This window comes from Leptidea sinapis, chromosome 24 (assembly GCF_905404315.1).
Source record: "Leptidea sinapis chromosome 24, ilLepSina1.1, whole genome shotgun sequence".
Classification (NCBI taxonomy): domain Eukaryota; kingdom Metazoa; phylum Arthropoda; class Insecta; order Lepidoptera; family Pieridae; genus Leptidea; species Leptidea sinapis.
Window position 1 is genome coordinate 7,624,473 of NC_066288.1, and position 26,504 is coordinate 7,650,976.

The 26,504-nt window shown below is 35.6% G+C and overlaps 1 protein-coding gene across 2 annotated transcripts in view; it reads left to right on the plus strand.

The window, feature by feature from the left end:
- Positions 1-25,983, plus strand: part of LOC126971767 (uncharacterized) — a 47,267-nt gene extending 21,284 nt beyond the window's left edge. The window contains exons 3-12 of one of the 2 annotated variants that reach the window (XM_050818163.1): positions 1,069-1,353; positions 2,068-2,185; positions 4,049-4,496; positions 5,449-5,691; positions 12,561-12,755; positions 13,912-14,101; positions 16,861-16,998; positions 21,949-22,135; positions 22,651-22,757; positions 23,338-25,983. In XM_050818163.1, the coding sequence (XP_050674120.1) occupies positions 1,069-1,353; positions 2,068-2,185; positions 4,049-4,496; positions 5,449-5,691; positions 12,561-12,755; positions 13,912-14,101; positions 16,861-16,998; positions 21,949-22,135; positions 22,651-22,757; positions 23,338-23,631 (2,205 nt within the window). In that variant the 3' untranslated portion in view covers positions 23,632-25,983. Of the gene's footprint in view, positions 1-1,068; positions 1,354-2,067; positions 2,186-4,048; positions 4,497-5,448; positions 5,692-12,560; positions 12,756-13,911; positions 14,102-16,860; positions 16,999-19,041; positions 21,921-21,948; positions 22,136-22,650; positions 22,758-23,337 lie in introns of those variants that run through there. The other variant, XM_050818165.1, reaches the window with a different exon arrangement.
- The last annotated feature ends 521 nt before the right edge of the window (positions 25,984-26,504 follow it).

A 26,504-nucleotide genomic window follows, 5' to 3' on the forward strand; every position in this document is an offset into this window, starting at 1 on the left:
TAAAAACTAACATTTTTGAAAATCTACAAAAAATACTTCTACAAACACTACGGTTCCAATTTTTTGACATGTTTATCTTCATTTCTTTATCTAAATTATAGCAGTTTTGAATACGATTACCAAAAAAATCTCGATAGATTTATCTATACTAATATTATAAAGCTGCAGTGTTTGTTTGTTTGTTTGAACGCGCTAATCTCTGGTACTACTGGTCCGATTTAAATGATTCTTTCAGTGTTGGGTAGTCCATTTATCGAGGAAGGCTATGTTTTCAAAATTAGGGATCCGTAATAAAATTGCTATTTTGTAACACAAGGTGTAAAATCGAAAACCTATTTTTGCGTGCGCTGCAAAAACTATTGACAATAGAACAAAATGATGTACAGGATATAATATAGGCAATATTTTATTACTTATAAAACTATCGCGTGAATTATACTTTATATGGCAAAACAACGTTTGCCGGGTCAGCTAGTAAAAATATAATACCGCACCCGCTCATTGTATTGATAACATACAATAAATATCCGGACGAACGAGCCTTGCTCGGATTTTTAAAAAGGTACAAAATTGAACAAAAAAAATAAACTAATAGGACATCTGGATTCAAACCGGGGTCTTCTGCTTTCCGGATCACCCAATGTCCCATCTGAGCTATTATAGTCTAGTATATAATGGCGAAATTTACCTTTATATTCTAATGTTATTGTAGTTGTTTCTCTTTAAAACACGGATAAAACTACTGTTTTTTAAATTGAAACCTAGCTAGATAGATTTATCGCCCCCGAAATCCCCTGCATACTAAATTTTATGGAAATCGTTGGATCCGTTTCCATATACGTATATGTGTATATACAAGAATTGCTCTTCTAAAGGTATAAGATATATCTCTAAGTAAAAAAATATACTTTCCGGATAAGTAATCACAAACATATACACTTAAACCTTCTCCGGAACACGCTGCATCTTATGGTATAAGAATTATTCCGATCGGTTTAGTAGTTTTTGCTAACCTAAGGAAAAAACAGGCTATCCATTCATTATTAGTAAAGATTATGCATCTTTCAGATCGTTGCCATCCACTCAGATCCGAAGCTATTCGACAGCTACTACAATGGCTGCTGTAACGGCACATTCTGGCCTCTGTTCCACTCCATGCCAGACCGGGCCACCTTCAACGCCGACCACTGGCGCGCCTATATGAAGATCAATGAAATATTTGCGGAGAAGGCCGTGTATGCCCTCAAACTACTCAATGAGAATAAGGAGGATAAGGAGAAGAATGGAAACTCGCCGCCCATTGTCTGGGTTCACGACTACCATCTTATGCTGGCAGCTAATTGGATCAGACAGGTAATCATAGGTTTATTGGTATAACAACATGTTGAGGCAGAAACCCCGCCATCTTAGTTAGTTGTAACGTAACGTAACGTTATGACGTCACATCAAGGAATACACTTCAAGATCACCAATCAAAAGCCGTTTGCAAACCACGGACTGCTAGTCACGCAGACGATAATATGACAGGGTTCCTTCCCTATGCGACGACGTGCAGATTAAGAGGCATAAAAGGCATTTATTTTCTCAAAATCGATTCCTTTAGAATTCTTTTTGATGTCATTTCTTATGTGTAAGATACTCTGCGCTCTGAGAGTGAAGAAGCGGCGCAAGAAACTCTTCCAGCATTCTTTTTTTGCGCTCTTTTTAATGAAATATACAATATTGTACTGTTATTGCTATCATAATCTAGTCCCAGGCTGTCGAATCACTCAGATATTCAGCTGTGTAGTAGAAATTACGACAGAAATTTAATTAACTTTGACTTTGAAAAAAATTATTTGCTTTACGCCCAGTAGCAAAACTATTGTTTATGCATACAATATTCTTGTAACAGTACCTCATTTTGATATGAATTATAGTTTTGAAAACTTAATAAGGTTTTTTTTTTATTTACAAATGGAAAATCTTTCATAATTGACCAGCATATTTATAAGGCCTTAAAAATCAATCGAGATCTTCTTTATTTTGTTCGGATTCACTGTTAATCATATATCATTTTTTTATTAGCGCGCTGAAGAAGACGGTATAAAATGCAAATTGGCGTTTTTCCTTCACATCCCCTTTCCTCCATGGGATATCTTCAGACTCCTGCCCTGGTCTGATGAAGTTCTTCAAGGTATTTTAGGTAAGTAGTTTACGAATGATTTATTTAATTTTAAACAGAATAAATTGAATTTTTCTTTATTTTTATTCTGTCATATTAAATCTTTTGAATGTTTTATTTGTTGCACGTATTATGTGTTTTTATTGTAATAATAATTATCATGCCAATGATTTCTGTCGCCCATATAACTATATAAATTATAGGAATATTTTATATTTAATTAACTTACACCTACATGTTAATAATACTTATTTACCTTCCTTATGCATTTATAAATGTATTATTTAATTTTGTTATTGAATATAAATACGACTGCGTATATCCGGGGTGCTCAAACGGTCGATCGCGAGTGCTTTTTGAGTCGATCTCCAGAAAAAAATCCGATATAGAACTATTCACAGATTTTGTTTTAGGTTACTAAAATCGGTAATTTCCGTACTATCTTATGAAAAGTATGCTCAGGACATGCAGATTCAACATCCAAAGTCAATCTTTAGTTAAGTTTAGAACTCTAGACACTAGAACGCGTTTCTTTTATAAGAACCTACAAACTCGCAATTTTGAATAATTATGAGTTTTTTCATTGATATTTTAGAGCAGCAAAACTAATATCTATGTCATCGTGACACTCTACATAGACGACAATTCTTCATCAGACATACTTGATGCCTCTCAGAATCGATCAATCGTAGTCTAACAATTTTGAGGTAGATCGCGAGAAGTTCAAGCTTGAGCACCCCTGGCGTATATTATCTGAGGTCTGCTCAGAAGAAGATCATTCTTGACACAAAACAATGAAAAAAATCAAGCTTCATGCAAACAAAGAGTACCTACATCTGTTTTTCTCCTCCAATTCATATCACACAAGAATGTTTTAGGATTTAGGAATGTTAGGTTATTGAAATGTAAGTAAGTGTAAAAGGATAGATTTGTCTACCTCTAGTAAGTTAAACTAAGGATAGATAGGTTATTGAAAACGGCCGTTAATCGAAACAAAAATAATGTTTGCCCTACTGATGGACGATAGAAAAGGGGCCTGGAAGACTGTGCCATAAAACCTACCACTCTGTAAAATACGCTAACTATATATTATTCAAATTACGATTCAAATGTTTTTATTCACTTGTAGATATTTTTATCACTTGGAGCATGAATTTTAAAAAATGTGTAAGGTAACGCCTCATTTCCCAAGTGTGGTATATGGTAAAAATATGTCTATGTCTATGGTAATGTTTATAGACTTTAATGTTTGTAGAATACATTTTGCTATAACCATACAACATTCTATGTGTCCTCCAGCTATTAATCTATGTGTGAATTTTCATTGAGATCCATTCAGCCGTTTTGGCGTGATTTTGTATCATACAAAGTTTTATAATATCAGTATAGATAACCTACAACTACTTATATAATATACTAGCTGACCCACCAAGCGTTGTATTGCCATATTATAATGTAATAAAAACAATTTTGGGGTATACAAAATAGATGACGATCGATTCCTATCAAACATATCAAAATATATGTACAATAATCATTACCTATATTCGATTGCCATCTTGCAACCCTATTGCCAATCTGTGGATGGAACAGAATAAAATAAAAATCATGATTAAAAAACAGTGGTAAGAATTTGAAATTGTATGTATTTCTTAATGCTGAATCATAATAGAATATAAAAACTGTTTTGTCAAAAAAAAAAAAAATTTAGGTCTCCCTTATCATTTAGGGTTATGAAAAATAGATGTTAGCCGATTCTCAGACCTACCCGATATACACACAAAATTTCGTACAAATCGGTTCAGCTGTTTCAGAGATGTTTGGTAACAAACACACGAGTATTTTATATGATTTTATAATCTAATGCATCGTTCTAATTTCCAGGATGCGACATGGTTGGTTTCCACATAACCGATTATTGCCTAAATTTCATTGACTGCTGTCAACGAAATCTGGGATGCCGTGTGGACAGAAAAAATCTTCTTGTAGAACTAGGTGGTCGTACCATCTGCATCAGACCACTCCCTATAGGAGTACCATTTGATAGATTCGTAACTTTAGCACAAAACGCAAAACCAGTACTTTCAACCATTCAAAAAGTAATTTTGGGCGTTGATAGATTAGATTATACCAAAGGTCTGGTGCACAGATTGAAAGCCTTCGAAAGATTGCTCGAAAAACATCCTGAACATATCGAGAAGGTTGTGTTACTCCAAATATCTGTGCCGTCAAGGACCGACGTTAAGGAATACCAGGATTTGAAGGAAGAAATGGATCAGTACGTTGGAAGGATCAATGGGAGATTCACAACACCAAATTGGTCTCCTATAAGGTAAGACTATTTTAGTGCAGCATAGTTATGTTGTTAGCGAATAGTTACCTTCCCAAATTAGTACTATATACAAAAAAAAACAGAAAAACATTTGTGCAATGCAATTCAGAAGTGAAATCTTCAAAAATTTTGGCTTCAAAATGGTCAGCACTTGTTTAATCATTTTAAGATGAGCATTGTGCATGAACCTCAAACTGCATATGAAGTCCTGGTACATGTTGCTAGGATGACACATGATTTCAACCGCTATGAAAGACATTACTATCACTGCTATCATATTTATGTTCTCCTGGTGTCTATGTAATAATTCGTCGTGTGCATGAATATATTAAGGTATATATACTCGCGTCAAACATAAGACAATCTCTTCTTCAGCTATGATCGCCTGGTACCAGAACACTATAATGCTTCCTGTCTCATTCTCTCGCTGGCTGAATCCTATAACATTTCTCTGATGGTGTCTCTATAGTCTCGCTTTTTCGTTTCATCAAGTTTCAAGTCACAACGATTCTAAAGAAGTTTCACTTCAAAAATGTTTATTGTTACATTGATTGTTACGAAAGTCCTGTACCTATTTTGTTGAAAACTTGCAGGCATTTTTTTATTCTGTGAAGTTTAGTAGCAGTGTAATCAAAACGCAATTATTGATTGGTTGGCTAAGTCTTAAAATTATAACGTGTTTACAAATTTTATGGAATAACTGCTAAAGTGCAATCTGCACTTAATGGCGATCAGTGGTTCGTAAACCCGTTGAAATTTATTAATTTAATGTTCCTACTTTTCTGTCTGTATGTCCCATAAAGCAATTAATTTATACTGGGTAATTTATATATATTTCACAATGTAATTGATAGTCAGTCTTGCTGGCTAAACTTTGTATTTTGTAAACCTCGCTGTACATCTCGAGCCAATGTGAAAGGAGCCCTATACTTTACTCTGTAATTAATTACAGATATATTTACGGCTGCGTCGGGCAAGATGAGCTCGCAGCTTTTTACCGAGACGCAGCCGTGGCGTTGGTTACGCCTCTACGCGACGGAATGAACTTAGTGGCGAAAGAATTTGTCGCCTGCCAAATAAACAAACCTCCGGGAGTGTTGATCCTGTCGCCGTTCGCCGGTGCTGGAGAGATGATGCACGAGGCTTTGATCTGCAACCCATATGAACTGGATGATGCTGCCGAAGTTATCCACAGGTACACAATAAATAACATACAAGTCTCATGTCCAAGTTACGTCAGTTGGTGCTGGGGCTGCTGCTTCGACTGCCGAAGACAGCAAGCGTCGCAAATATGTTGGTCTCAGTGAGTCATACATCTCTGTGCCGTTTGGTGTCGAGACACTTGGCCCGTGGGGCACAGAGGCGCGGAGAATGTTCAAAATACTATCTTCGCGCCTCAATAAGGCTACTGGAACCCCAAGCGCTGGCAGCTAATTTGGTCAACGGATCAGCCTTGCTATCCAACGCGGTAATGCTGCCAGTATTCTTGGTACGCTTCCACGTAATGATAGTTTTAATTTTATGTAGTCATAGTATTGTAATATAGACATACAAGTTATACATATGTTAGGTATATCTAATTAATTACAGGTCGACTATTACCTTAATTCACAATTTTGCTAACTCCGTAACAGTTAATTTTATGGGGGGAAAAAAAGTATTTTGAATTTGTAAAATTTAAAGATGCCATTTCAAACTTATATCATCGCGGAACTTAAAATTTCGGCAATTTCGGCATCAAATTAATAAAATATATATCGTGATCATTACAATGTTTAAAGATGCCGTTGGTAGATAATAATTCAATACACAGTTAAAACATTGAACGAAAAATAGTGTGCAGAAATTGCATAAAAACTTCTTCCAGAAAATACGTGGTTTTGAGTAATGCTTACATAAATAATTTTCATACAGAATCTCCACTACATGCACGAGGTTTCTATCGCAATGTTTTCTTTACTTTTACAATTTATGAGTACATCATGAACTGCCAAAATTCAGATAAAATTTGTCCAAATAAGCAGACATTTAGAGAGTTATACTGAATTTAAATAAAAAACTTTTAAGTGAACATAATGAGATCAATTAATTAATTAAAATAACTATTTTAATTGACCTGGATAGTTTAATCTCGACAGTTGGTACGAATAATATATAACAAAGAGTAACATCATTTTACAATTCAATGCTTAAGATTACCACAGAATATCTAAGTAAAAGTTTGACAGGCGTTAACAACGCGTGTAATTGTAACTGTTGATCTTGAACTGTTGAACAAAAACTAGCCGAATTGGTCGAGTCGTTCTTGAGTTTTGCGCTAAGCAACATTCATTTTTATTTATATTTAAATAGATAAGCCAAATATATGCTTTGTTTAATAAATACTGTCAAGCAGTAATCTACGTATGCGCCGACAAACTTATTTTTTTGGGTAACAAGCAGTGTGCAAACTCTATTTAAAATAAGTGTAAAGAGAGCCGTAGCCAGTGATATCTGTTATTACTGAGCTCATGAGTAAGAGCGGCCAATCCATCATATTTTTCAAACCAACACTCGTGATTATGGCATTTTAACGTACCTTTGTTAAAAAAAAAAGGTAACTTGTGCTTAGTATTTAGGTTTAATATAATATGTATAATACAAATTTCAAGAAACAAATTCGGTATATAGTATTTTATTTAGATTAACGCCAGTTGCATATTTAAATAAAACACTTTTTTAAATGCTGAGATGGGTTGGACATGTCGAGAGAATGAATGAAGAACGATTGACGAAGAAAGTGTATAAGGCCAGTGTGAATGAAAGTGTTGGAAGGGGTAGACCTAGGCGGACGTTTCAAGATCAAATCAGGGACGTCTTGAAAAAAGGCCAGGTCAAGAGTACCCTAAACCGGAGAGCATGTATGAAAGGAATAATGATAGTGGACGAAGCGAAACTAGTATGTAAGGATCGTAGCAAGTGGAAAGAAGTGGTCTGTGCCTACCCCTACAGGAAAGAGGCGTGATTTTATGTATGTTAGACTCAAGTTTGCGCGTTTACCACTAAAAAAAACCCCATTTGTCGCATCACCGCTCTTCGACAACACTTCCCTAAAAGCCTCGCCTAGTATCGGAATACTGGGTCTCGAAATCTCGAGCGATTGCCAATTCCGTGGCGATCTGGAGGGCAAAGCCAAATTGGCTTCAAAGAAACTGGGCGTCATTAATAGAGCACGGCAATACTTCAAGCCGGCCCACATTCTAGCGCTGTACAAAGCGCAGGTCCGGCCACACATGAAGTATTGCTGTCATCTCTGGTCTGGCGCACCCCAGTATCAGCTCGATCCAATTGACCGCGTGCAACGCAGAGCAGCGCGAATTGTCGGGGACACAGTACTCTGTGAACGGCTGGATCACTTGGCGTTGCGTAGAGACGTCGCTTCATTGTGTGTCTTCTACCGCATTTATCACGGGAAGTGTTCGGAAGAGCTGTTTTACCTAATTCCTGCCGCCGAATTCCACCTTCGCACGACACGCCGCAAGTTAGGATATCATCCTCACCATCTGGATGTGTGGCGGTCCTCCACAGTGCGGTTTACAAGGAGCTTTCTTCCACGTACTGCAAAGCTGTGGAATGAACTTCCTTGTGCGGTGTTTCCGGGACGATACGACATGGGTACCTTCAAAAAAAGCGCGTACACCTTCCTTAAAGGCCGGCAACGCTCCTGTGATTCCTCTGGTGTTGCAAGAGAGTATGGGCGGCGGTGATCACTTAACAACAGGTACGCTCGTTTGTCCTCCTATTCCATAAAAAAAAAATGTACTTTTTTATAGGATTAAAACGTATGTAATAGTAAAAATATCACTGTTATTTTCAAACCAATTTTAAATAAATATATATGCTTATCCTAGCTTCTGTACATAAGTATGGATAGCGTTGTGTAGCTCCTATGACACAGTTTGTGTCAACATTAAATAGGACCGATAACATTAACAGAAGTAACTATTTACGTGGATGTTTACATAGTAACAATAATTATGGCGCCACACAATATAGGCATTCGTTTGTTTGCGAACTAATTACCTACTGATATATAATTGTTTTGTTGCTAGAAGTAAATATTTTGTTATGTTTATACTTGCCTACCTGCAATGAGGTAGCATAGATTAATTCTTATTAAAAATACTTTTTTTGTTTGACTGAATCAGAATTTTATACTTAAAACTAGTTGACCCGACAGACGTTGTTCTGTATATAATAAATAAAATAATGATTTTTATGAATTTGTCAATAAAATATCATAACATCAAGAATTCTTTCGTAAAATATGCTCCCTGTTTGTTGTATTGAAATTGTTTCACAGCAGAACTGTCAAACCGTGCGTCAATAAATTTCTCTCATAGAAAATATGTCCATACAAAACAAATATCGGGCGACGGGGGACACATCAAAGGAAAAACAAAATTGTTGGTTTTATTTAATTCCGAACACTTTCATATTTATTCACCTTTTAAACCTTCCCTGGACTTCCACAAATAATTCAAGATCAAAATTAGCCAAATCGGTCCAGCCGTTCTCGAGTTTTAGCGAGACTAACGAACAGCAATTCATTTTTATATATATAGATAACGGCGCTGGACAAGTGCGAGTTGGCCTCGCCGACCAAGGGCTCCGTACATATTATAATTATTAGTAGGTAAAATTCGTACATATACTTATAACAAGGGATTTTTTTTTCATTCTTCAATTTATTGAAGTAGACGTTATTTTGCGGAAATGTATACCTAAGTATCCACATGTTTTCAGTTTTCTTTAGTGTTCATTCCGCCGATAGTCTTCAAACAATTCGACACAAAAAACTCCAGTGTGGCGAGTTAATATCTCATGTGTTGCATCCAAAATACCTATGAATCGAGTATTCATATATTGGATGCAACATCTTACAAACTAATTTGTTATGTATTAAAGCTATTGTAAGCACATAAAATATTCATTGATTAGAAGGGTGACCGTTGAGTTTTTCTATGAAAATAAAGGACGAGGCGAGCAGGACGTTCAGCTGAGAGTAATTGATACGCCCTGCCCATTACAATGCAGTGCTGATGGGATTATTGAAAGACAGCCAAGTAATTTCACTAGCTACGGAGTTATGTGTTTCTAGTATGTTCTTCACACGAGCTCCACTTTTCCAAACATATGCTAGATTCAGTAATTTAAATGATATGTACCTAAAATGCGCTTCATTTACAATACCAAATTCTCTTGTATCAATCTACGAACTTCATTCCAGTTTGTACGTGGAATTAAGTTCCTTGGAAACCACACTGGAAAGGAAGAGCCAGCCATTCAGGTGGTGAGAATGATAATATAATAGACGATGCTATTAATTCAGAATATCCAACAAAAATGAAGTCAAAAATGAAAAAGCATTAATTTTGTGTAATAAATACCAGATCTCCTGATCTTTGTTAGTTTATAAAAAAAAACGGATAACTTCCTAAATGGTCGCATCGAGTTGGATGTGGTTCATGACTCTTTATATAGTTTTAAGCAAAAGATTTGGGAGCATTTCAAAATTTAGTAATATTATTGTTATTAATTATTTAAAACTATTTAGTATTTTTAGTATCTCATAGTTATTTGGCAAAGTTATGTACACCGTAATTGTTACACATATCAGACACAATACCCTGTAATATATTAAACTACACTGCCCTTCAAAAGTAAGTATCACACTTTTAAAATTGGGATAACGCTTTAAGTTCACAAGATTTACTTTTGAAATAAAAAGGACTCTAAAGAGAATTTAATTTTGTACATAAAAACTTTATAGTCGGTAACCTTCTTTTAAGAATTGGCTGAAAAAAAACTTCAAAAACAAAACCATTCCTTTTTCAAAGTGGACGTTTCCGAATTACAATTTTACCATTCACATTTTTCTTTCTGTTTTAAATTTTTTTCAAGATCGATGGGTCTTGTTTTAAAAATTTATGCTAAAAAGCACATAACATTTATTTATCATGCCTCTTTCAGTTGAAGAATGTGCTAGGATCGTGGCTTTTCTGGAACTAGGCATCAGTATGCGTAGCACTGCAAGAATGGTGGGTGTGACGGTACGAACGGTCCAGAAGGTAAAGCGAAGGTACGAAGAGACTGGGCACCATCTGAGGAGACCTTGTAATGGCAGACCCAGGTGTACCAGTGCCCGAGTTATGTTATTTCCACTGTGTTAAGAAATCGCCACCAAAATGCAGTTGAAGTCCAGCAACAGCTACTTCAGACCCGGAGGGACTACATTAGTGACAGTACAGTGAGAAGAAGACTTGCTGAAGCAAATTTGAAACCCCGAAGACCAGCGAGTGGCCCAAAACTCGAGACAGCATCGAGTAGCGAGACTGCGATACGCCCGTGAACACATGCAGTGGGATGAAGAAGAATTGTCAAGAATTTTGTTTGCAGATGAGTCTCGATTCTCCCTTTACACTTCTGATGGAAGGCGAAGTGTTATAGGCGACCTGGTGAGCGATACCTTCAAGCCTGCATCTCAGAAAGAGTCCAATACGGTGGAGGCAGTGTATATGTATGGGCTGGCATATCTTCAGAAGGTCGCACAGAGCTAGTAGCCATAGAAAATGGCACCCTCACTGGGCAAAGATATGCTCAAGAGATTCTCAATGAGTATGCACGGCCGTATTTAGCAAATATGGGTGATGGATCGATGCTGATGCATGATAATGCCCGGCCACACACGGCTCATATCGTACAAGAGTATATTCAGGAGGTCGGTATCAGCGTGATGGCTTGGGCATCAAGAAGTCCTGATCTGAACCCGATACACACACGAACACATGAACACGCCTGGGATGAGCTTTGGAGGCTAGTCAGAAATCGCAGACCACCACCTACTACCCTCAGGGCACTAAAGCAGGCCCTGGTAGAAGAATGGGAGAATATTCCCCAACATCAGCTCCGAAACCTAGTGTTCAGTATGCCAAACCGGCTCGAAGCTGTAATCAGAGCTCGAAGAGGCAATACCAGTTATTAAAAATTAAATAACATATAATACATTTTAGATGAATTTTTTACACTAAAATAAAAATGTCCATTTTCATTGTTTTATATTTTTTAAGTTAAAAATGCTACTAATGTATAATTTTAGTTTCTAAGAATTAAAGCCTATAAAATTTGCAACAAAACGTTTTTAATCTTAAATCTCTACCTTCTATAGTCAAGAAAAAAATTTAATTTGACAAGTGTGATACTTACTTTTGCAGGCCAGTGTAGTTGGTAAGGATAATGTGTGTAATGTGGTTGTACTTATTAAATAAATAAATCATATAGTATAAATATCAAAGTGTTAAACTGCATAGTTACTAAGAAAAACTGCGGATCGGACGTAGTGCGAAAGCGCTCTTAATGCTAGCATGGCTGACTGCTTAAAATCGAATGCAGTAACAATGGAGTCGCTTTCCTTTTCTATTTCTTGCTGTATGCCAGTTAAGAGATTTATCTAATCATTTTCCAATTAACACGGCAGTGCCACTTACACTAATTAGACGAAACACATAAAGGAAAAAGTTACAAGCAAAAAAAGGAATATTAAATAATAATTGAATTAATTATACAATTTCAATGCTCTCCGTGTACCTTAGTATTTCAGAAACTAGGGAAGTCCACACATCATTGTATGGATCCCATTGAGCATTCTTGTCCAAGAGCGAGTTGAAACATGCCAATGAATGCGGTTTGGGTGGCATGGCTCGGGCAAACGGTGCGATGAGGCAGCACCACGAAAAGTCTATTTTTTCGTCGTGAAGATTATTGAATTGTTATTGAAATCTATGTGTAACTTTTCCAGCGTTTAACAATAAGACAATGTAAATGGAGAAACACGCAGTTGAACTGCAATTATCTTATTATTGTTACTTGTACTATTATATATTCCATGTCATCTCCATATTTATCTATGTGACTTTGTGTCTGTGGAATTCGGTAATGACGCGCACCCCGGGGCATGTTTTAAAGTTAGGACCGTCCCTTAAACTAATTTATTACGACAAGTAAACAGCTAACTCGATTTTTCAGAGCGCTTATAATGCCCGAGGACGAAAGGACTGTGCGTATGAACCACCTGAGACGACGTGAACAGCTAAATGACGTCGACAGTTGGATGAAGGCGTTCCTCAAAGCGATGGACTCCCTGGAGGAGGAAACTGATGATATTGGAGCGACATCCATGCAGCCTGTCACCATAGATGACTTTGATGAATATTTGTCCAAGTATGTTGGTTGCCATTAGTATTTTTTTGATTAACGCGAGTCTCAGGGCTACATGCCACCGTGGTGTCCGGTGACTACCAAACTTGACACCAGGAGGTCGAAAGCCGAAGTTTCGGTCCGAAACGAAAGAACGACGTACTTCGAAATATATCCTATTATCAAAGTATTTTGGATCCGACTAGTGCGGACGTATTTCGTTTCGGAACCATAGGCATAACCATAAAAGGTGAGGACGACGGAAAAACAAAATATCTAATCGCGAACTTCGTATCAATCTTCGGATTGGGAACACTTTCGTAATAGGAAAATGTGCAATCTGTCAACCGAATCTTCGTATTTCCATTTTGATAATAGGGCTCCAGAGTCATGACGCGTCTGATCTGGTCGCGCCACCAAATTGGTGCCAGCGGCGACTGGTTGTGCCACCGTGGTTGTAGCTCACATTTCACTGGGACACCACGATTTCAAATGTAGCCCTTATACATTTATTTAAGTAAAATACTTTTTAAAAGATTAAAACGCGTGTATTAAATAGCTGTGTTTTCACATAAGGTTTTTTCGTAAAAGTTTAATTTTTAAAACTATTCAACTAACCCGACGTTTCGTGACCTTTGCAGGCTCACATTTTCAGTTTCACTATAACAACTACTATGTTGACTCCTATCAACCATAGTTTCTTTGAAGACATATTATGGCATCCCTTTACTTTTAAAACCAGACAATTTTCAGATATAAATATAAAATAAGCCCTATTGCTGTTCACAAATATTATAAATGATATTTTACTAAAAATAAACTTAAATCTAAATTATATGTTCTGTTAAACAGCTTGTCTTTCGACAAAGGCCTGCTTTAAAGATTTCCACGGCTCTCCATCCATTAAGGTCCAGCGACTCTTTTAACTTCGTCTTTCCAACATTTTTTTTTTCATCTACCATCTCTTGGATACCAATCTTTTATTCTTATTATATTTTATAATTATTATTTTAGTTCATTTTTATTGTTTCTTTTATCGTTTTTCTCTTAACATTTGTCCTATCCATCGTCATTCAGTATTCTGCCTATTGATTTTGCGTCCTCCACATATAGGTACTGGAGAAGTATAGGTATGACAAAGACTCTTAGCATTAACATATACTAACTTGTTTTTTTTTAGATACATAGGCTATACACAGAAATTGGCTCTCCTGTTGGACTATGACGGGACTCTGGCTCCTATAGCGCCGCACCCAGACCTGGCTACTCTTCCACTTGAAACAAAGCACACCCTTCAACGTCTTTCTAATATGTCCGACGTTTACATTGCAATCATATCTGGGAGAAACGTCAATAACGTCAAGGAAATGGTGAGTGTTTGGTTTGATATCACCGAGTGGGATGTGACCTTTTGGAACTGAATCACCCGTTAATATAACCTCGGCATAGCAAGCTCGCATCAAAGCTTGTGAAGCGATTATACTTTAATCGGTTTTAGATTTTCCTTTTTTATACTTTCAAGACTTTTTTGCTGACGCTACTTCACTCGAATTTTATTTTTAATTACTTTGACAATAATAATTATTATGAGAGAAAGTTTTCGGGACGATGTGGATTGCAAACTACCAGTGGGAAGCTCCTTTGCACAGGATGCAGGCTAGATTATGGGTACCCCTACTGTGTTTCGTTCTGAAGGGCACCGTAGCTAGTGAAATTACTGGGCAAATGAGACTTAACATCTTATGTCTCAAGGTGACAAGCGCAACTGGAGTGCCGCTCAGAATTTTTGTGTTTTCATGAATCCTAAGCGGCACTGCATTGTAATGGGAAGGGCGTATCAATTACCACAACCAAAACGTCCTGCTCGTCTCGTCCCATTTTCTCATTAAAAAAAACTTTCACGCTGAAACTTTTCATAAAAATTTATGCCTGAAAAACTTTTTATTTAGTTTCACTTTATTGCCGAGTGTAAAACTTTCCAAAATAGCCGGAATTACGAGATCAAAGATGAGAGCAAATTGGTAAATAACCTGATGACATTTTTGTTCACAGTTTTAACAAGTGTCATTTGCCAATAAATATTATTACATAAGCGGTTAAAACAACAACATCGTTAAAATTATTAGCGAGTATAAACAAAATGAAAGATAGCGGCCTATCAATGAACTCATACTAATAATTATCAATGTTAATATTTTGATGACCCTATATAGGACTCACGCAGCCCAAATAATTATTTTGTACGTTCGTACATTATAAGGCATAGAATTATAATACATTTCCATGGAATTCCAGACGATATATTCGATTTATTTTCCTAAATAGGATTCAAAATGACTTATTGAACGTCAAAAAACTACCACTCATTCAACATAGAATGCCTCAGACCTGAGAAGAACGGGCGCAAGAAACTCAGCGGGCTTTTCTTATATGTATGGATAACAATGTAATATTGTACAATAAAAATTTATAATTAAATAGCCTGAGGTGTCATTAAGAATTCATTCCCAGTCTGTGGTGTCATTAAGAAAATAGTTTATGCTATAGTAATCTTTCCCCACACAAACGTTTTTTAACAATTCTTTTAAATTTCGAAATACATTTGTTTTGTACATTTTCTAGGATCAAATTGTAGAAGCATATACATCGCCAAAGAAAAGACTTACTAACTCGATTTAACCGAGTAGTTCGCAAAACAAGTATATGTTTGTTCCTCGTGCTAACGTTATGATTGTCACAGGTTGTAGTAATTCTTCAATGTGCTTATCAACATACATAACATTATCAAGAATATATTGAGAAGCAACAGTCAAAATGTTTATTTCTTAAAAAAATTCTCGTAACAATTCTAGCTATCCTTTCTCTCAAGTTGGATCAAAATCCACACATAGTGCAAAATTTGATTAAAATCGGTTCAGTAGTACGATGTTCATCGTGGATAAACATTGACACGATATTTTTATATACATACTAGCTGACCCGACAGACGTTGTTCTGTACATAATAAATAAAATGCTTTTTTTATCAATTTGTCAATAATATTTCATAAAATCAAGAAAAATTTCGTAAAATACGCTCCCTGTTGTTATAATGAAATTGTTTCACAGCAGAACTGTCAAACCGTGCGTCAATAAATTCTCTCATAGAAAATTTGTTTATATTTTATATGGAAATAAAACTAATCATGGATCCCAAATCGATATAAAAACTATCCTATCTCTCAAGTTGGACTAAACTGCACTCCATGAAGTTATGCCCATTAAAATCCGTTCATTAGTTTAGGAGTTCACTGGAAACAAACATCAGGACACTAGATTTATATATATTAAGGCGACACTAAATGCCGGCGACCTTGAGCGATATGAGATCACGGCTCCTAGGTAACAAAGCCAATATTTAACAAAATTCTTGCGTCGAAAATGTTACGTTTTAACAAGCGCAAACAGTTTAATTGCTTATAATCCTCATTATTGATTACTAATCTGAATAAATGTACCAACACAAAAAAAGTAAAAGCCATAAGAACAACTTTTATGAAAGTAGTATACTAAACAAATGCATCATGCCGAGAAAAAACTTGTTTAACTGAGAAAACTGGTACTTCATAATAGCTCTGAATTATTAACTTTAACCAACAGCAAGCATTAGCAACCTACAAGTAAGATTTAAGGGTATGTGTAACAGGATAAAGTAGTGTTCATAGCTCCAAATGCTGTATTTTCACCACAAAACTTGTCTAAAAACACCTTGTTTGTGTGTTTTGTGTTTACCCTTCGCCTTAAAATTAAGATTAATCGGTACTGAAGTATATATAATATGCTCACACTTAGGTATATATATTACACGTGTCTTAAATGCCTTAATGTAGGAATTGTGTATTTACTTTGACAATCAATTATCAGCACAAATATTTACCATCGTGTATAGCCCTGTTTATTTTTATATATACATAATTATTTTAATTTTTGCCCTAAATTATCTATTTGATTAGTCACCTACTTTATTAAAGCAGTTATTAGGATAATTTCTAGGTTCTGCACTACATTTTAAGGTCTAAAAATGAGAAATATAATGTCCTATTGTGGCCACGACAGTTATTCAATATTAACATATTATTAATATGTTTCAGGTTGGCATTGAAGGCATCACATATGCTGGGAACCATGGCCTGGAGATTCTTCACCCCGATGGAAGTAAATTTGTTCATCCCATGCCCATGGAACTGCAGGATAAAGTAGTCGAATTACTGAAGGCATTGCAAGAGCAGGTATATATCTTTACCACTTTCTAGAAAGGTAAATATAGCATGATAAACAGAAAATTTATCATGGACTAATTTTTGTATTAATTTTTTTTATCAGTTTTCCGCTTGATGTATATTTTTCTATGCTTGTAGGGAGACGCGATGTCACAAAGCGACAAATTATACCAAAATGTCATAATAACTATTATTATTGTTGTTCTTCTATCTTTTTTAAAGCGTAAGAGGACAAACTAACAGCCATTACATCATATTTTATGCGTCTAGATTGACTGTGACAGCTGTGAAAACGTTAAGTTGACAGATAACCTCTATATTGAGCAAGACACGCAGACTAACACAAAGTGACATACAGCGAGTGTAAGACGGAACTTGTCGCGCATACAAAAATATTAAACCTGGCCTGTTTTCATCAGCTCTCTAGACGTATAAATTATATTAAAGCGTCAACCACACGGAATAGAAAATAGTTACACACACCACTACAAGTGGTAGTGCCACGCAGCTTTTACAAATGTGTCAGAAGCATGTGTGGTCCGTAAGTCGCAACATTTACTCAGTCGCAAGCCTAGCGAAACTCTCTAAGAAAGAAATCGATTCACTCGATTGTATGAAACGTGCAGTCACTTATAAATGGACAGATGACGGAAATAATCTTGTAATGAACGGTGATAGCCGAAATCCACTACGTTTTACGCAACTTTTCGCTTTCATACTTAGCCCAGGGGTGGGACAGACGCCTTAAAGTGACGTTTTCAGAAGACTGTAGTGCCATCTGTTAGTTGGCCCGAAAATGAAAGCTCTGGCAGCTGTCACTTTGCTTTGAAACCTTTCAACTTTTCTTTGTGTCACTGCCCACTGGTTATAAAATGGCGGCTACGTCTAGCGTTTGCACATGTATGTAGCTCTCGTGTTCCATTTTGCATATTTACACTGCTAAATCTATCCTTTATGTTCTATGTTGTGACAAAATTAGATAACTAACTCTACGCGCAATTTCAACATGGTAAAAAATTGCAATACCTACATTAAAAAGTAGTAAGTTATTTAATTGCGTCAGAACATTAAAAATGAATTTTATAATTTCGAGCTTCTATATAGTTATTTTCGGGGCCAATCTCCAGATGGCGCCAGTATTCAAATAGACAGCTCATAATGCGTAGAGAGGGCTCTCTTTTCCCTATATATTACTCTATATATACTCTTTTATTTAGCCGGATTATACTTCGTCGCGATTCGCTATACCGTAATTACTACTATTTCAAACTTAGGTATGTCAAATGACTGCACGTTTCCTACTAAACTAAATTTCAATTTTTATTTAGGCAGCCCCGCCTCTTATTACGTAGTATTTACATCCTCTTTGTCATATTCATACTTGTTTATTTGTCAGTCACGATTAGCTACTTTCTGTGACAACACGTGTCGAACGTAACCAGAAATTTTAATATCGTGGTTGTGCAATTTTTGCATGCATAAAATATGATAGCTAGAAAAAATAAAAATTTAATATATTTAACTATAACTTTAAAACAAACAAAAGACTACATTATATCCATACTTCAAAGTCTTAATCAATTTGCTGGCTGTCTTGACTATTACGATTATTATTGTTGAAATTTTCAGTATTTTCTATGCCACACGATTAGGGGTGGGCACATCCACATATCGATAAAATAATAAAATGTCTAATATTATTTGACGACTAATTTATTGTAACAAAATAAATAAAAGTTCATTAAAATGAGTACCAAATTATACTATAGAATATCGCAATTAATCATTCGTAAGTAGCGCTTCGACGTACGCCTCATAATTTGTAATAGAAATAGTTCTGCATGTAAATATTTCAGTTTTTGAAATGACTGCATGCATGAACATAAATTTATTGTTGTTTACCACATTTACAAAAATTAAAAAAGTAGTACTCAAAAGTGGGTGGAGATTCTGATTCCTTTACTGTTTTGAAATGTAAATAGCCCTTTGAACCATGACATTATTGCTATATCAGTATAACTTATTGATGAAATGAAGCTTTGGTGTTTTCAGTTCCTGGTGTAAACCACAAAGACCCCGTGGCTTATATTCTTATCGATGGCATTACGACAGGCTTACAGCACGCCGAACTACTTAAAAATGCTTGGAAATTACGCTGGCGTTAAAATAGTAGCACTGACCTTTGATGGGTGTACAGCAAATATTTCTCTGACTGAATTTTAAGCCTGGTTTTGTAACGTGTAGGTAATACTTAATTTGAGCGTCCTGTAACCAAAGACTATATTGTGTCTATACTTGACTATTTATGCTAAAACTATTACCCGGCATGTGTTAAACTATTAAGAGAGTCATTTGAGAATTATAAAACATTTATAGAAAAAGCTGTGCGCATGACAGAATTTGGTAGATATAAATAGCTTGCAGAACCAGAAAACTTTTTACATATCCATTTTTAAAATGAAAGTAAAACTTACATTACAACTTTTATTTAGCCGAAGTGTAGCAATAAAATTATGTAGAAAAAATGAGCAATACAATCTTTTTAATATCATATTGGAGTGGTTTAAAAGCGTTTTATAATAATAACGCTTCACTTTTTTTTATATCAAGCGAAGCTGGAGATTATCTGTCTATAAAAATGTCTTTTAATTTGTCTCTATCATGTGATAGAAGGAAGATTGTTATATCGATCAGATGATGTCAAATAGATACGCCCACGCGACAGAGATAATTTTAAGAGGTAAACGCGTAATTAAAACGAAATACTTAGTTGTCTAAAATTATGCGCCAATTCATTGGGACATCAATATTTCAAATAATCACTTATCACCAGCTCGGAGAATTTATTCTAGCTACATCCAATCATATCACAGGCTAGATGAAAGCCATTGCAGAAAAATATGTCAGTGTACGCACATATTTTCATACACATACATAAACAAATAAATTTTATTCAATTAGGCTTTAACTAAGTGCTTTTGAAACGTCACTACAAATATTTCTTTTAAATTACTGAATTATCATATGTTCAATCATCTATCATATGTAAAAAGTTGAGCTCGTGAGAAGAACATTTAAGAAACTATACGATAACTCTTTATAAACATTTCATACACAAACAAATATGTTTAATTTTAAGCACAATAAATATTTCCATATTATTGCTTTATCATTTCTCTTAACCATTTCACCTTTTATTCTAATAAAACTTTGATCCATAACATACGATAATTTTTTTAAGCTATTGCATAGCTTCTATCGCGGGCCTTGAGCGTGGAGACCGAATCCAGAAATTCCGTAACGAAAATAACCTAACACTTAGGTACGTACTTACTAGATGTATATAGATATTTCGGCACGAAACAGCGGTTATCACGTATGCTTTTTGTGCAGAAGGTCCAAGGTTCGAGCCTGGGGTACATCTTGATTTTTTAATTTCTTAATTTTTTAGTATCACGTTTTTTTAATTTTTATTATTATGACAAGCATTTTTATTTAGTTTCACCTGTCCCGTTCTGTCTGTAATCAAATCTTGCAAGTTAAATTTTACTCACGTCCCGTTTGCTTTATTTAAAATTAATTTTTTCAAAAAAAAAATACTGCATAAATAAAATAAATAAATAATTATAATTGCATAAGTTGATAAAAAATGCTATGCAATAGCTTTACCGCGGCAGTCCCCGAGTGCCACACGTCCTTTTTTAATAATAATATAATAACCAACCATTGATGGGCTCCTTTCCTTGGCTCTTAATATGCTACAGGCAGGTGAGTTACCACAGCAGTGCCTTTTTCTGCCAGGAATCAGTAAGTATAATGATTATTGTGCCTGTTGCATATTGAAGGGCGCCGTAGCTACTGAAATTATGGGGCTAATGTTACTTAACATCTTATGTCTCAAGGTGACGAGCGTAATTATTGCCATGCCGTTCAAAATATTCGGTTCAATGTAGAACCCTGAGTGACAGTCTCTGTAAGGTGAACGTCTCACTATTTAGTCACTTTTTCCATAAAAAATATTACTATGCATAAAATTGGCATTTTATTATCGACAACGAGCTCCACGTCCTTAGCTAAGTAGAAAAATAGATACAGTTGCATGCGAATATGACACCTATTTCAAAGAATTGAAAATTGAGGTAATTTGGTGTCAGTGTCCTCTAGCGTTGAGTATAAATAATTCTTCAATGAGATTAGAGACAGATTTAACAGTTTCATTCGAATATGAGATCTATTTCAAAGCTGTTAAATATGGTACCTAATTGTAGAGTAAATTTGGTTACTGCACCCTAGCGTTCACATAAAATAATAACAAATTTCGTGAGTTTTCATACGACTTAAATTTGAACGACAATAATAAAGCTTATCGCCAAAGTGACATTCATGATTTGAAGCCAATTTTATCATTTTTTCTTTGTATTGCAATATATATTTTAATTTTCAAACGTGTGAGTTTTGATGTTCGTCCCTATACTACCTATTTAAAAGGGCACTACCACTTGTATTTTCTATTCCGTGATTTACCAAAACTTCGCAAAGGCTTGTTGAGCTTTAGAGAGTGGCAAGAAACTCATTGCCACTACAAATGTCGAATACTCAATGGCTAACATGAGTACCTAAACAATTTGTTGTTTTTAAGTGATATCCCTCTCTTCTGGGATTATTATACAAATTAAATTTGTAACCAAAATTTATGAACGATGCGGGACTTAAACCCGCACCTCTCGGGTTCCGTCCGAGCGCTTTTACCAACCAACCGTTCGAGTGACGCATGGATCGTAAATCTAGGCAGGTATGTGTTGTTAACTTGAAGCGAACAAGACCCGAGAGGCGAGGGTTCATTTCTTTAACATAAAAAAAAAGTTATTGAGTACAATACAACTATTGTCAATCAACATGCATCAATTCAGACACACTATCTGAATACAAGGTAAATTAGGTGTTCTCGTTGATGTGCAGGTATGTAGGGACGGCGCGTGGGTTGAAAACAAAGGCGCTCTTCTGACTTTCCACTACCGTGAGACGCCGATATCAAAGCGCGCTGATCTGGCGGAGACCGCGCGGCGCCTGATCAAGGAAGCTGGCTTCACTCCCGCGCCTGCGCACTGCGCCATCGAGGCCAAACCACCCGTGCAGTGGAACAAAGGTAGTTTAATCGACTCATAGTGATTTTATGTCAGTTTCTTACGGCTAATCCATAACAAGTGGATCAATTTATTTGTTTCACTGGAAGGTACCCCATGCTTTATGTAATTTGTATGTATCAAAACGGTGCCTATTTCGGCCGTGAAGAAACATTAGGTACTGTGTTTTTGCCTGAAGGACGCCGTAGCTAGTGAAATTAATGGCAAATGAGACTTAACATCTTATGTCTCAAGTGACGAGCGCAATTATTCTAGTGCCACTCCGAATTTTTGGGTTTTTTAAGAATCCTGAGCAGCACTGCTCGAGTATATTTTCATTAAAAAAATATTGAGGTGAGGGTTTCATGAGAAAGATTAAAACCTGGGATATGTGAACATAATTCCATTAAGGTCAGATTTTCGTGTTATACGCGTAATAAAGGCGGGCAGTCACGGGTGCCTCAAGTTGATAATACTACTAGTCACAGTAGAACACTACCTATCACTAACCAATAATTTACGACATTGACTTTTGCAGGTCGCGCATCTATTTACATCTTGAGAACGGCGTTCGGTCTGGACTGGAGCGAAAGGATCAAAATTATATACGCAGGAGATGACAACACAGACGAAGATGCTATGCTGGTGAGTTTTGCATCATCTGAGAGCACTGCGGAGATAAACGCACTAGTCTCACTAGCTAATAAAAGTGCAGAAAGAACTACTTAAAACATTTTGTGGGATTAAGAGCTCTTCCAGAATTAAGTAGCAAAACTGAGCCAGTCACAGAAAGCTAGCTCTGGGCGAGGACCAAAGGACAACGACACGTTACATAAAAACTTTGATTAAAGAGTTGAGAAGTGGCTCTCTTTAAACACAGATCAGATACGGGAGCAGAACTATTTCTGGTCACTGACTAAATCAACATCTACATACCTGGGGCCCAATGAGTTGATGATTTTGCTAAAAGGATAAAATATCTTGCCACATCTTAATCTAATGTAGTGCGCTCCATACTAACAAGAGCTTAGCATCTAGAATGGCATGAACTCCTAAGTAATCCCTCCTATATTATCCCCGGGGATATTATTAGCTTCATAGAAGAAAACTTTATATATTTCTACGCAATACGAATGCATTGAATTAAAATTGTTTTCCTTTCTTGTCTACAGATAACAAATTGCTAAGTGTTCTTTAATATTTGTATTTTAAACTATCCCCACAGGCTTTGAAGGGAATGGCGGCAACATTCCGCATCGCATCATCCAACATCACGAAGACATCGGCGGAGCGTCGTCTGTCCTCAACCGACTCGGTCCTGGCCATGCTCAAGTGGGTAGAACGACATTTCTCCAGACGCAAGCCGAGAGCTAACTCTCTCACTTACAAGAGCGCAAGAATGGCTAGAGACACCATACAGATGCACGTCTCTTATCAGCTCCCGGCGATGGCGAAGAACACACCCCCGCGAACTCCGGAAGTATCCTCTGATAAATCTAGCGGAACTGAGTCCAGCTAAATGCACAAGAATCCATACCCTGTAGTTTATTATCACTTCTCATCATTATTGAGACGACAATCACACTAGATATATTTCTAAGCGTCCTATCTTTGATAAAAAAAGTAGAAAAACTTTGATACAATAAAATAAAAATTGATTTATTACTTGTCAAGAAATAGACAAAGGTATCAACATAACATTATTACGAATACAATTTAATTTATACGGAGTTACCTATCCATCCTAATATTGGAGTTGTAATCTTATAGTTCATTAATTTCATTCACCAAGAGACAACATGTGTTTCTTTCATTGTGGTTAAAACAAACCTCATATCATGAATCCATTTTTTAAGCCAATATTTTGATACACGAAATATTGAAATTTTTGATTATATGATGAATATGGAACTTTTTTAATCTTTACACTATACCAAATCATACCTATTTAAGTAACTGATTCATATATAGAGACATATAACGCTCAAATTGTGACTGTACTTGTACTACTAAATTACAATATTATGTAAATATAATACAAGGTACCTATTTATAACCAATTATAATATTTTTAAACAAGCCACTAATTAGTTACCATTTTTAGCTAAACATTCTATGGTTGTGTGTTCAAATTAAGTCTGCAAATTACCGATTACATATCCATTTCTTTTTATAAATTTCTGTGTTACCCCTGCCCGTTGGAAGAGGGACGGAACCTTGTCATATTAACGTCTGACGTCATCAAGAAAGTGGTACTTTTGATTGGTAATTTTTGAAGTGTCTGTCTGAAACGTTGTGTAACTACGTCACTAACATGGCGGCGTCAGTCAAAGGTCAAAGCGCGGGGATTAGGCTATATTTCCTTTTTTACATTCGTGAAAACATAGAAACTCAAAAGATAAAAGTAAATAATATTTCTGCACATAACGGCGACTCCACACGCCCCAAATATCAATCACATAACGTCTGCACGCAATACAAATTTAAACAAGCGTGTGGATAATCTCCAACATTTTAGTCGGACAACTTTTGGTTTGTGCATAAAACCAACAACATTGCTGATTACTAGAGAACATGAAAAGTCAATCACCCACCCATACATTCTTGCTTGATTTTTGTGTGTACTGTTTAGACGAAGTTGGCCAAGCGTGTGAAGACGGCTTAAGTTTTTGTTTTTTACTGTTACCTGGATGAACTGCATACAATTCCACTCGTTTTCAACATACAAACCACGCAAATTGGTACATTTATGTTAGTAGCTTTAGTATGTGTATCTACTCATACATAATATATGCCTTCATTTTTGGTGTATCTACGTAATGTTAAAAATACTTTGTAAGGGATTACATAATTAATGGTTTAAAAAGTATGTAGTGATTATAGAATTAAATAAGAGTACTGTTATATGTCAATCTCTTTGAGTTCCTAAGTGCATTAATGCTAAATTGAGTGTTGTGCACAATATCTTGTTAATGTATTTGTCTTTAACATTTTATATCTTTTTGTGGGTTAAACTTGGGTACTGTCTATTCTTATGGCAACACCATTTCATCAAATAATTATTTATTTGCTCACGCTCATATAACTGAATGCGGTCAGTTGGAATCTGTAACTATTTACTATACGGATATGTAATTATCCAAGAATCACGTAAAGTCTCAAAAAATCTCTAGTCAAACACACGGATGAGTAAAAAAATAAGGACAACGTGTCACCTTACATAGCAGTGAGGTACCAAAACAAGCCTGTAAACGTGTAAATACATAGCCCCACGCACACACTTACACTAATATAAGCCGATCAGCCGCCATTATGAGATTTGCCATCGTCTGTGACAGATCAGTTTGCGTCGCATTAAAATATTTTAAAAATGTAAAAACATTACTATAAAAGTATTTGTGGATATATAATTATTAAAAGGTGAAAAAATTATGTAACTGGTATACCCCGTAACCGCACACACACTAGCATAAAGGTGCTTCACTTGCTAATATCACGGCGCGGAGTCCTTCTTTTTTTACTAGTCCGTTGTCAAACATGACATATTGTAACTTCTAGAGAATGTTGAACTGTGCCAGTCAAAATCATTGAATAACTATTTCACAGGCCATTAAAAACCACAGAGTAAATATATTCATCTAGAACTTGAACTTCAAAAACTGTTCAAATGACAATTTGAAATATATAACCTACTCACTTAATCGGCTTTTTATATTATGTATATAATGATTTAAGAGTGTTTAAAATTACCTAGTCTAGCCATATTAGGGATTATTGTACTGAATGTCTCGAATTGTAGTAAATTATGTATTTTTAGAGCAATGTATGTTTGTAATTTTAAATTAAAGAAAATGCTTCAATGGACAACAAATTGTTTTATTTAAGAATTATATAAATATTTGCAAAACTATTTTCATTAACTTTATAGATTTAGGGTACTACTTAATGTAGTTTTCAATCCTTAATTTATTCATATGACATTTTCATTTCTTTAAGTCTTAGATTAAGGATTGATCTCCGCTGCGCTCCAACTAGATACCGCACTACCTAAGGACTATAGCGCTTTATTACGGCAACTATTAGATGCTTATGTGTGTGGCATCTTGACACTCAATGGCATCTTTGAAATTTTGTAACTTATATACGCTTCCTGTTATTTTACTTTGAAATTAATAAAATACAAAATAATTACGGATGATATGTGATTACAGTGTCTTTCTTAGTATCTTGTAGTATTATTTTTACAAAGTTTTACTACGGAACCCGACATTTGAGTTTCAGTTATCAGCAAAATTTAACAGAACATGTGGCACGTCAACGTCACACATTGTTCGAGACTGGCTTGAGTATGCCCACTTGAGCGTAGTATTAGTTAGCGCACTTTGCGACTAC